Source organism: Tursiops truncatus, chromosome 4 (assembly GCF_011762595.2).
Source record: "Tursiops truncatus isolate mTurTru1 chromosome 4, mTurTru1.mat.Y, whole genome shotgun sequence".
NCBI classification, from domain to species: Eukaryota; Metazoa; Chordata; class Mammalia; order Artiodactyla; family Delphinidae; genus Tursiops; species Tursiops truncatus.
The window spans coordinates 39,341,771-39,354,489 of NC_047037.1; the positions used below are offsets into that span (position 1 = coordinate 39,341,771).

At 39.9% G+C, this 12,719-nt stretch overlaps 1 protein-coding gene across 9 annotated transcripts in view; it reads left to right on the plus strand.

The window, feature by feature from the left end:
* SCHIP1 (schwannomin interacting protein 1) overlaps positions 1–12,719 on the plus strand; it is a 125,603-nt gene that overhangs the window by 91,635 nt on the left and 21,249 nt on the right. For 8 of the 9 annotated variants that reach the window (XM_033855420.2, XM_073803854.1, XM_033855419.2 and 5 more), the window contains one exon: positions 4,687–4,805. In XM_033855420.2, coding sequence (XP_033711311.1) covers positions 4,687–4,805 — 119 coding nt within the window. Of the gene's footprint in view, positions 1–4,686; positions 4,810–12,719 lie in introns of all 9 variants that reach the window. The other variant, XM_073803858.1, reaches the window with a different exon arrangement.

Here is a 12,719-nt window from a genome sequence, read left to right on the forward strand (position 1 = left end):
CACACTCATACTTTACACATGTGGGCAACAAGAAGGAAATCAGTTTCCAATTGTTGAATTTTAAGAGAAAAACTGTTTTACTAGTCAGTTGAATCATAGTTACTGGAAAGGTTAGGGCGGTTTGTTCCGAAAGGAAGATTGAGCAGTGGTGTCCAAAGAGTGGCTCTGATAACAAAATATTTGTATTGTAAGTATTTGCGGTTATGATTAGGCATGTGGTATGTATGTTTTGCAGTCAGGTGTGTTCTCCTTTTCTGAGAAAGCATCACATCCGTCTCAGGAAAGAAGTCGATATGAATCGAATAAGTCCCGCCTCTTATCTTCAGCATGGTATCCACATGGACACCTTACCGATCGATGTAGAGAAGAGATGTGGAAGATCTGGCACCAGAAAGATGGACTTGAATCCTAGCTCTTCTATCTAACAGTCGGGTAACCTTCCTTCACCCTCTGTTTCCTCATCTTCAGATGAGCTATCATAATAGCTACTGTTTATTGCAGATTTACATTACCATAGGGCAGGTACTGCTACTAAGCAATTTACCTAAATTTTCTCATTTAATCCTCCAACATCAAGTGGGATCCTTTACCTCTGGACTGGGAAGGGCTTTCCAAGCACAGAGCCAGCAGACACTTAAGAGGGAGTGAGCTATTGACTTAACTGTATAACATTTAGATGCCAAACTCAGAAGGACTAATCATATGCTTACTCTAAAATGTTCAGAACTCTCAGACCTTTATAGAAAAATAAGCAAAGCTAGGAGTAAGTAGTTTAGAGAAAAGCAAGTACATTAACTGAAAAAATTTAAATATTTAATCTCACTGGTAATCAAAGAAATAAAAAGAATAGCACTTTTTGCCTATCAAATTAAAAACACTGGCATTTTTTTTAAGTGAAAATACTCAGTGTTAGCCAGGATATAGTAAAAACTGCACCCTTTCCGTTGCTGGTGGGCATGTACATCGGAACAGATTTTCCCTCAAGCGGTGTGACAGAATGTGTCAGGAGCCTCAACAAGTGTTCACACTCAGCTGATCTGGTAATTCCACTTGCAGGAACTTATCCTGAGGAAATAATCAGACATGTGGGCAGGAATTTATGTAAAATGCTAACTTCTCTGTAATTTGTAATTGGATACAACCCAAATGGGTGACAATAGAAGGTAACTCCAGAGGAGAGAATGATATGCAGCCATTTACAATTGTATTTTTTAAGAATTTTGAATGAAGGAGGGAAATTCTCATAATATAAACATTATGATCTCAATTTTATAAAAAAGAGAAAAATACACATATAAGGTAAAAAAAAACTAGAAGAAAATATACCAAAATGTTAGCAGCGATCTGTGTCTCAGTGGCGGGATTATGGTGGCTTTTGTATGCTTTATACTTTTCTTCATTTGTTCAGTGGGATCCAGAGAGAGAAGAGGAGAAGGGGAGAAAGTTTGCGTATTACAAAACAGTTGTCTTTAAACTGTTAAGGAAGTATTCCGTGTAAAACTAGTAATTAGTGTAAATAGAAATATCTTTAAGACCTTCTCCACGATCTGTAGCTTTAGCATACAAAGTCAATCAGGAAAGATAGACATGAGATCAAGCGTGTGTTCACGCCTCAGACCTGGGAAAGGTGTTTTCTTTAAATAAAACCTCTTCCAGACCCCAGGCTGGTGTTGGACAACATTAGTCATTAACACTCATGTTGTGATCTACCGATTTTATATTTGAATATTTCATTCCACTCAACAGTTTTCTGACTGTAGGGGACATTGAGTGAGATTCTCTTTTGGCTGTTATATGGATTGAGAAATAGGTTCACTGACTACATTGAGGCTGTGTGGCAGATTTGGGGATTTTGAAATGAATTTGTTTTAAATAAAGATGTCAAGTGTTGTGGTTCTGTTTTGGCGGGACCATCACCAGTACCAGCCTTACATATTTGGAAGGGTGGGTTGCTTTAATTAAGGTTCCCAGCAGTACAGTTGCAAGTAGTTAGTGAAATTAAAAGCATTCTTACTTCCCTTTACGACTTCATGGTTACTTTCTCAGGGCTCAGTGCTGTGCTAGCCCAGTAACAATATGAGATCAGCATCACATCTGTAACTGTATAAAAGTAGTCTTGGGGGCTTCCCTGGTGGCGCAGTGGTTGGGAGTCCACCTGCCGATGCAGGGGACACGGGTTCGTGCCCCGGTCCGGGAAGATCCCACATGCCGCGGAGCAGCTGAGCCTGTGAGCCATGGCTGCAGAGCCTGCGCGTCCGGAGCCCGTGCTCCGCAATGGGAGAGGCCACAACAGTGAGAGGCCCGCGTACCGCAAAAAAAAGTAGTCTTGGGACTTCCCTGGTGGCACAGTGGTTAAGAATCCACCTGCCAATGCAGGGGACACAGGTTTGAGCCCTGGTCTGGGAAGATCCCACATGCTGCAGAGCAACTAAGCCTGCGAGCCACAACTACTGAGCCTGAGTGCCACAACTACTGAAGCCTGTGTGCCTAGAGCCCGTGCTCCGCAACAAGAGAAGCCACTGCAATGAGAAGCCCACGCACACCAACGAAGAGTAGCCCCCGGTCACTGCAACTAGAGAGAGCCCGCATGCAGCAAGGAAGACCCAATGCAGCCAAAAATAAATTAATTAATTTTTTTAAAAAAAGTAGTCTTTCACCTTGTGGCTGTATTAACAGATACACACAAATACAGGAGCTCCTAGTATGACACAGTTCCACTGGTGCATGACAAAATGGGGGGAAGGGACATCTATATAGACAGATAGATTTAAATATAATTGCTAAGTATGAAAGTTGAAAGAATGCTTGTAGTGTCCACGAATTTTAAAATGTTAGAGAAAAGGAGAGTAAAGATGAGCTTTCCTTCGACCAGAAGTTCTCAAACCCATTGAAACTAAATACCCAGTGCTAGAGTCTAGGGATGTGTACTTTACACTTGATCTTAGCCCAAAGGCACAGAAGCAATGGGAATGTGCATTTTAAAGTCTCTACAGGAAGTTCTGATGCAGACCGTTGAAGCTGATGCTGTCTTAGCGGTGCTGCGCTGTCGTATATTTTATTCTGTGCTTCCCATATGATATCTACTAGCCACCTGTGGCTCTGGAGCTCTTGAAGTGCAGCTAGTATGACTGAGGGACTGACTTTTTTATTTTAATTAATTTTTCATTTGAGTGTAAATAGTTTCATGTGACTATTAACTATCATATTAAACAGCAGCCTTAACCTGTAGTATATTGCCCTTCACTTGGGGATGAAATGAGGCCATTTTTCAGCCTGTCCTTCCCATAGGTTGTACATTTCATTACTGTGACACAGTGATGCTCAGATGACGGCTCAGAGCTTTTACCGTAACTTCTGGATACTGGTAGCAGCAAACGTGGCTCCAGAACCTCCTACTGAGAGAATCAAGGCGGTCGCGCGTCCCGTAACCACACCCACTCACGTGAGCTGGGTTTCGTTATATAATTTGTTCCGCAGAGTCTTCAGCCCCCTGCTCAGAACATAAAATGGTGCTTCTCACAGCCTCCCTCATCCCACGAAACAGAAAACCAAAATCTCATTCTCACCCCAGGATGTCTAACTCATTGTTTGTTTTTTGTAGTTGTTTTATTTTTAGCTAAGGAAATCATGTCTCATCTTCTGTTGTTCAAAGGGTTTAAAAGTTCAGCATGGTGAGTTTTTATGGGACTTTTATGCGAAGCCAAGCGTTGTAAACGTATCCAAGTTATCTCAGTAGTGTAGTTTACCAAATCCTTTTCCTATGCACACCGACCTGACTTCCCTTCAAAATATGAAACAGATGGGTCCAGTGAGAGTCCTCCAGCTATTCCAGGCACTAGGTTAGGATTTCTCACAATCTAAACCTGGTGAGATGAGCTTGAATGGAAACAAGAGTCCCCATCAAGACTGTAATGGGTGGAGGCAGGGGCTGTGTCTATCCGTCCTGGGCCGTCTTCTAGCGTCACAGCGTGGCTCCTGCCTCTCAGAGAGGCTTGGTACCTGTTGGTTGAACGAATTAATGTTCTTGCCATAGAGAAAGTGGACTGAAGGGACCATGTAAAGAAGGGAAAAGATCCAGGGAGGGGCCACATTTGAGACAAAAGTGATTTGATTTAGGACAAAGTGCTTGCCCTCCATGACTTTACTCTGTTATATTTAGCAGGTAAGAAGAAGAAAGATTATAGTGCCAAATAACCTACAGGTGACCCTTTAACAACCCCTGGGGATAGGAGCGCCGACCCTCCACGCAGTGAAAAATCTGCCTATAATTTATAGTTAGCCCTCCGTCTGTGTGGTTCCGCATACGCAGATTCAACCAACTGTGGGTGGTGTAGCACTGTAGTATTTACTGTTGAGAAAAATCTGCTGTAAGTGCACCTGAGCAGTTCAAACCCGTGTTGTTCAGGGGTCAACTGTGGTTCTGTCTTGATGATGATCATTTACCACCGGGATGGTGATTTCCGAGACTAGTGATCATAAAGGACTCCAAAGCACTGAAAATGCTCACAGACGTGGAATCAGGAAAGACTGGTTGAATTTCAGTCTTAATAATTCAAATGCTCTTGTGTTTTGGCTTGTTTACTTTTTGTCTGATATTATAGTTCTAAGAGACTTAGCCGTTAGATCGCCTCTGGTTGTGACGTATCTGCCTGCTCATCGGCATGTTTTGTTTTCCTGAAATTTTAGGCACAGAAAAATGAAAGAGAATCTATCCGACAGAAGTTGGCACTTGGAAGCTTCTTTGATGATGGCCCGGGAATTTATACCAGCTGTAGCAAAAGTGGGAAGCCAAGCCTTTCCTCCCGGTGAGTGTTTTGATTTTCTGATATGTACCTAATGGATTTTGTCATCTGACTATGTATGTCTAATAAGAGATATCCTTTAAATCCTTGAGGATTTTTTCCCCATAATACTGCCACCTTTATTTGCGTGCTAGACAGATCCCTCTCCACCTGTTTGTTGGGTTTGTTTTTTGAGTTTTAGTTTTGGGGATTTTTTGGCCCATTTGCCCAGCCATTTGAGGTCAGATTTCTATATTTCATTTTTTTTCTAGACACAATTCTGATTTTGCATTGTGAAGGGGGAATCAAGCTACACTCTTAAGCAAGCTGACTGATGCTTGGAGAAGTGTGGCAGACCACCAGATTTCCCATTAAGCAGTCCCAAAGCATCCAGCCTAACCCCCCGATGCATTTGATTGCAATGAATACTGGTAACTGAGAAATACAATTCCCACTTTGATCATTGAATGTTTACTACAGAGCTTAACCTGTCCTGCAGGTGTTTTTTTTTTTTACCTTAATTGATTTCAGGGTATCATTGATCATTTGCATAACTTCTAATTCCAATTAAAATATATTAAAATTATGATTCTATCTAGAAAATAGGATTGTAGGCCAGAGCTTCTCAAACTTTAATGTGCGTATGTATCGCCTGGGAATCGTGTTAAAATGCTGATTCTGATTTAGTAGGTTGGGGTGGGATTTAAGGTTCTGTATTTTTTTTTCTTTTTAATTAATTAATTTATTTATTTTTGGCAGCGTTGGGTCTTCGTTGCTGCACTCAGGCTTTCTCTAGTTGCGGCGAGCAGGGCCTACTCTTCATTGCGGTGTGTGGGCTTCTCATTGCGGTGGCTTCTCTTGTTGCAGAGCGTGGGCTCTAGGTACACAGGCTTCAGTAGTTGCAGCACACAGCCTCGGTAGTTGTGGCTCGCAGGCTCTAGAGCACAGGCTCAGTGGCACACGGGCTTAGTTGCTCCGCGGCATGTGGGATCTTCCCGGACCAGGGCTCGAACCCATGTCCCCTGCACTGGCAGGTGGATTCTAACCACTTCACCACCAGGGAAGTCCCAAGATTCTGTATTTCTAACAAGCTCCCAGCTGATGTTCATGCTGCCAGTCCATAGGTCACACTTTGATTAGGGAGGGTATAGACAATCTGCAAAATTAACTGTTATGAGTACAGGTATTCCAAGCGATTAAAGCACATAAAACATTGTTTTAATAAAGATGGTAGTAACTGAAGACCCATCAGCATTCTCTCAATTCCTCCCCAAATATCCATTTCGTGTCAGAATGTCTGGCTCTTCCTTTGGGCTCTCTAAGAGCAAATATTCCCTGTATAAATACTAGGTATACTTACCATGTTAAACCAGGTGTGGGAGACAAATGATAGCATTCATGCATTCATTCAGCCAACGGATTTCCACTCTTTCCTTCATATAAGGCCCAGAATTAGACACTTTAGTATCGATTTTATCAAGCTTTCAGTAAGCCTCATGCTTCTGTCTGATCCTTACAGATTCATCTAAATCAGCAAAAATCAGAAAGCACACACACACGCATATATGTGCGTATTTAGGAGTCACTCCTGATGGGTTAGTGCCTGGAGACAGGAGCTGTGGCCTGGCCATGCAGTGTTTATGCGTGTCCTCCTCAGCTGGGTGTGGGCCAGCTCAGGCTCAGAAGATTCCCTCGCTCTCGGCATATGTCATTCCAGAGTTGGAAGGTCAGCCTTCCCCTTTGCCATGGAAGCACCTCTTTCTCCTCCTAGTGGGATGTGGCAGGAGGACCTCAGGCCTAGGGACCTGGACACCTGAGGGTTAGTCCCAGTCAGCTTCTAATTCTGAGACTTGAGCAATTTACTTAGTTTTTACCATGCCTCAGTTTCCTCATTTTTGTAAAATGAGTAGATTGGACCCCATAGCCTTATAGATCTCTGCTACTGCCCTCTAGTAGTCCCCAGAGCACCAAAAAGTTTTCTTCTAGAAACCCCATCTCTTTGCTCAGCCATGTCCTATCCATCTGGTCCAAACGGGAGCTGTGGTTTTTAAAATCGAAGTTGTGTGTGTGTGTGTGTGTGTGTGTGTGTGTGTGTGTGTGTGTGTGTGTGTGTATTATATGACTTTGAAAGTAAAGTAGAATTAACTACAGAGTATATAATAACAACATAAAAGTAACAGTCCCTGGTCCCGTCCCTCTCTATCCTCATCTCACTCTCCAGAAACAATAACTTTTAACTCCTTAGTTGTTTAAGCTGGTATTTATATCTCTGAGTAAAATGCTTATCTTCTTACCTTTTACTTTTAAACCATTTACTGACTGCTAAATACGGAAGGTTGGGATTTAACTCTCTTTTACAGCCCTCCCACAGACATATCTATATATCCCTCCCCATCCTCCTAATATAATTACTTTATAATTTGGGGTCAAATAACTGTTCAATTTTACATTATTAAGTTCATATAGTATTCACCTTGAACCATGTAGTAAACTATGATTACTTGAGAAATTTTATTGTTTGTTCTGAAATGTAAATTGCCCCATTTTCCCCTTTGCCAGTCCCTGATTTGACTGCTGTATTATATTCCACCATGTGAATGTATCTCTTCTGACGATAGGCATTGGGTTGTTTCAGAGGTTCTGCTCTTATAAACAGTGCTGCTTATAAACATCCTTGTATGTGTCTTCTGCTGTCTGTGTGCAAGAGTTTCTCTCTGGTGTGTACCTTGGACTGGTATTCCTAGGAAAATACATGAATGTTCCTATTTAGAAGATAATGCCAAACTGTTCAAAATAGTTGCACAAGTTACACTCGTACCAGCAATGCTTCAGAGATCCTGCGGATCTATATAGCCTTTCTAACACTCAATATTGTCAACTTCTTTCACACTTTTGTTAACTGAATGTGGGTATTAAATGATATTTCATTATGTTTATTAGCCATCTCTGTTTCCCCTTCTGTGAAATGTCTTTTTGGGCCTCATGTCCAAATTTCTATTGGATTCTTTATGCTTTTTTCATTGATTTATGGAAGTTCTTTAGTTATGATTCTAATCCTTAATATGCTGTATGTATGGCAAATATCTTCTCCCAGGTTGTAACTTGTCTTTTCACTCAGTGTGTCTTTATGACCAGAAGTTCTTAATTTTAATTTTAATGGTAATTTTTATCTAACTTTTCTTTTAGAGTCAGTGCTTTCTGAGGCTTCTATAAGAAATCTTCTTCTACCCTAAGGTCCAAAAGGCGTTAACCTAGATTTCCTGTTAAGAGTTAAAAGTGTTTTTTTTTTTAAGTCTGTAAGCAATCAGGGGTTGGTTTCCTGATTTGGAATGGAGAAGTCTAATTTCATCTTTTTCCATATACGTGACCATTTTTTCCATCATATTTACTAGTAACAATTCTCTTTTACTGACTGATCTAACAGACCACTTATGTATGACTATACATTAATGGGAATACATTCTATTTCATTGGTTAGTGTTTCTATCCCTGCACCAGTACCATACAGTTTTAATTACTATAGCTTCAAAATAAGTCCTGATATCTGGACTCTTTACTCTTTTACTGCCTATTCTTGGTTTTTTATTCTTCCATATAAATTTTAAATCATCAAATCAAGTTCAGCAAAATACTGTCTTGGGATTTTTGACTAGAATTGCACTGAATCTGGAAATATTGGGTTGGCCAAAAAGTCCGTTCTGGTTTTTCCATAAGATGTTATGGAAAAACCCGAACGAACTTATGGGAAAACCCAAACGAACTTTTTGGCCAACCCAATAATTTAGGGGAGAATTACATTTTCACAGTATTAAATTTTTCTATCCCTGTTTTCCATTTAGAGATACTGCATATCTTTTGTTATATTTATTTCTAGATATTTGATATTCTGATATTATCTTAAATTCTCTTAGATGATGCTTTCTTGTTTGCTGCAGCTTACTTTGTACACTAGTCGTGTATCCAGCCATTTCGTTATTATTATACCTAGTATTTCTCTACTCTCCTGTTATTTCCAGTAAAGTTGTCTGTACATTCTTTGGACCTTTAAAACAATATCATCTACAAAAAATAGCAGCTTTTAAAATTCCTTTCTGTCCTCCTACTTCTGGTTTCTTTCTTTGTTTTACTGCACTGGATAGGTACCCTAGTACACTGAGGATTAAAAATGGTAGTAGTTGGAATCCTTAGCTCATTTCTCATATTAAATGGAATGCTTCTAATGTTTCCATTTAGGATGATGTTAATTTTATGTTTTCTTTAATTTTACTCTTTATGAGATTAACATTGTTCCCTTATATTCATAATTTTAAAAACATTTTTATCATGAATGGGTATTTGATGTTATCATGTGCTTTTTCTGCAACTGTTGAGATGATTGTATGATTTTCTCTATTAATCTATTAATGAATTACATTTATAGATTTTCAAAATATTGAACAATCTTTGCATACCTATTATAAACCAAAATTGGTTGGGGGTATTATCTTTTTTTGAACAGTATTGGGTTTTATACATAATATTTTATTTAGGGTTGTTATACTTACATTCATGAGTCACATGGGTCTGTTGTATTCTTTTCTTGTAACTTTTTTTTCTGGTTTTAGTATAAGTTTATGCTGGTGTAAATGAATTAGCTACTATTCCCCCTTTCATATTGTCTAAGAAAAGTCTACATAATATTGGAATGAGCTGTTTCTTACCAGTATAACCATCTGGGCCCAGTGTCTACTTTATATGTTTGATTTTAACAGCTTCTGTTTTTTAAGTGGTTTTAAGATTGTACACACTTTTGATTTCTTCTTGAGTCAGTTCTGATGAGTTGTATTTTCTAAGAATTTGTCCATTTTGTGTATGTTTTCAAAATTTTTCCCATCATGCTTTCTCATTTCACTGAGGGCATTAATTTTAGTTAAATTGTTCAAAATGTTTCCTTCTGATTTCTACATTGTCCATGATTTTTTCTGAGTTTTTTTTTTTGTTCGTTTTGATTTCTATTAATAATTAAGTGTAAAACACTAAAAGCTGTTGTAAAGTTTCTGGTTGGGGCTTGGAGACATATATTGTCTTCTCAGAGAGACCTTCCCTGACTACCCAATTAAAAGGTAAACTCCCAACCTACCTACCACTTTCTCTTCTCTTACCCTGCTTATCCTCTTACCCTGATTTGTTTTTCTTTGTGGTCCTTATCATTACCTGATGTTGTATTACATATATTTTTAATCTGTTCCTTGTCTTTCTCTAGTACGAAAATAATTAACCCCAAGAGAGCAGGCCTTTGTCTGTTTTGTTCACCACCATAACTATTGCTTAGACAGTGTCTAACACATAGTCACTGAATAGTTGTTGCATTAATGAATGGTGAACTTCACTTTAGAATGGTCAAATAAAAACACAGCTATTTGTAAGGGTGCATCCAATTAAAAGTGCTCAAAGCTCTTTTCTCTTGGGCTGTAAGTTGTCACAGGGAAGCACTCTTCAACTTCATCCTAAGGAATTTTAAGCCTGGCTGCCAGTGTAAGACTCTAGCAGGGGAATGGTTGACAATTCAGCACGTAGAATTTCACTTAATTCCTTTGATTTCAGTAAGGCGCTTCACTGCCGCCTCAGCTGTGCCTGAGGGAGCCCTAGCCCAGAGCTCCCCTGATGCAGCCTCTCTAGATAGTAAACTTTCTCATCCTGCCAGACCACACATAGTCAGGGCAAGTTAGAAGATCTAGGTTTTCCTTTCAGTTGTTTAATCAGTTTGGTTTGTACGCAGCCTTACCCCACTCCCCTGCCTTTGGGTGCACCTGAGTACTTCCAGGATCCTGAAGTGAAAATGCATGTGCCTTCTCCACCAGCCACCCCTGCAGACACCTAGCAAATTGAAGTAGTTAAGTCAAATACCCCTCATCCATCTGCATTTTGTCTTTCAAAATATTTTCAAACTCTCTTGTGGGGGCTTCCCTGGTGGCGCAGTGGTTGGGGGTCCGCCTGCTGATGCAGGGGACGCGAGTTCGTGCCCTGGTCCGGGAGGATCCCGCATGCCGCAGAGTGGCTGGGCCCGTGAGCCATGGCCGCTGGGCCTGCGTGTCCGGAGCCTGTGCTCCACAATGGGAGGGGCCACAGCGGTGAGAGGCCCGGGTACCGCAAAAAAAAAAACAAACAAAAAAAACTCTCTTGTGTGCCACTGTCTCCTTTTCCATTTCCTTTGTCCATGTAAGTTCATACCTTATTTCTTCCTTTAATATTATTTTAGTAGGATTTCAGAAGAGAGAGAAGATAAATTCCTGTGTTCGATATGCCATGTGTAACTAGAAGTCTCATGAAGGTTTTTGTTATTTTTAATAGCAGAAATATAAAATCCTGTGCAGAAACCATGTATGTAAAACAAAGCAGACCTCTGGTCCAGGAGGACTGAAGGAGGGGGGTTGGGATACCCCTGCCCAGAACATGCCATCCCCCACCATTTCCCTTCAATGCCGCTCTACTTCGCGCTCAGTGCCCCTCACCGTCCCTCCCCTAGAAACCCTCAAAGCCCACCTGAAACTCTTCTGGCAGAGCAGAATTTGAGAATCACTTAGTCATCTACCCTCTTTGGAGACACAGCTATCTAAACACATACGTATTTCACAGTAGCTCATAACAAGCTACACTTGTTGACTCGCCATAAGGAAGATTATTTATATCCTGTTCGTTCATATGTTGTCCTCTCCACATTCTGGGATGAGCTCATCCTCTCTGAGAACACGATGACTTTTTGGATCCCCCTTAGGATGATGGTTAATAATGAGACTTAACGTTCCTAAGAAATGTCACTTTTTCCCTGTAAATTTAAAGTCTGCAAAGACTGACTGCCATTCTCCTTCCTCAGTAATAATGTAGGAGAAAAGCCTTAGGAAACGTTCAGTTACAATTGTGTAACCCATATTCTCCATCTCTATTAGAATTAGTGTTTCTCTGATGTGTTACAATTCCTGAAATTCTTCATTGAGCTAGAAGTACCTTACCGCTTTCTTACAAAAGTACTTGAGGGATGTTAGAACTTTGAGGTCACTGATGTGGCACTCCAGAATGCTCCAAAGCGCACCTGTTGAACTAGTTAAATAATCAAAACCAGGTAAATATTAGCTGACTTTACTGCTTTAAGGAGCTCAGGACTCAATTTTAAATGAGGCTGAGGACTTACAATTAATTGCCCAAGCAATGGGTTCTGAAGTGCTAAGCTTACTTTTAAGGCAGGGCCTACCCAGGTAAGTAGGATCGTTTGGCAAAATAGTGGACTTCTATTTATGCATTTTAAAGGGTGTTTACCTGTAAAAATTCACTTCATATTATGTGAGAAATTGTGAAGTAGCGGGAGGGTCCTTTGGGAAGACAAGTTTAAGCTGCTCCTGTGAGAGTAAGTCCTTCTCTGTTGGCCTTTGGGTTTCAGCCCCACTGAATTTTTCTAATTAGTGCTATCTCCTAAAGTACTTTTTAAAAGAATGACAAGCTATTAAATGTAAGCTAGACTTACGATAATCCCATAAAGACATTTCATGCCCAGTATTGCAGCAAAAGAATTTTTGATATTGCTTCATAACTCAACTAATTAAATTTGACTTATACTGAAATGTGGCCAGTATAGGAAGCGCCGTATTTTTCTTCAAAATGTGCTAATTCACACATAATCAGCCTTTTCAAACTGAGATCGTATGACCTTTGTCCGTTTTCTCTGTTTAAAAATGTTCCAGCTAAAAGCTTAAAAGGAAATGAGAGAAGAGAAATGAATGACCTATTTTTGAAAGAAGTTTCTAAGAAATGTTAGATTTACTCATGTTCTTAGAAAAATTAAATATTCCTTTTCTCTTATGACTAGTATAATACTTTGCTATAAAATATTTTTTCATTGACCAATAATCTTGAATCAGCATTATATTTCGGATTTTGAGTTTATATAGCTTAGTGTTATTAAAG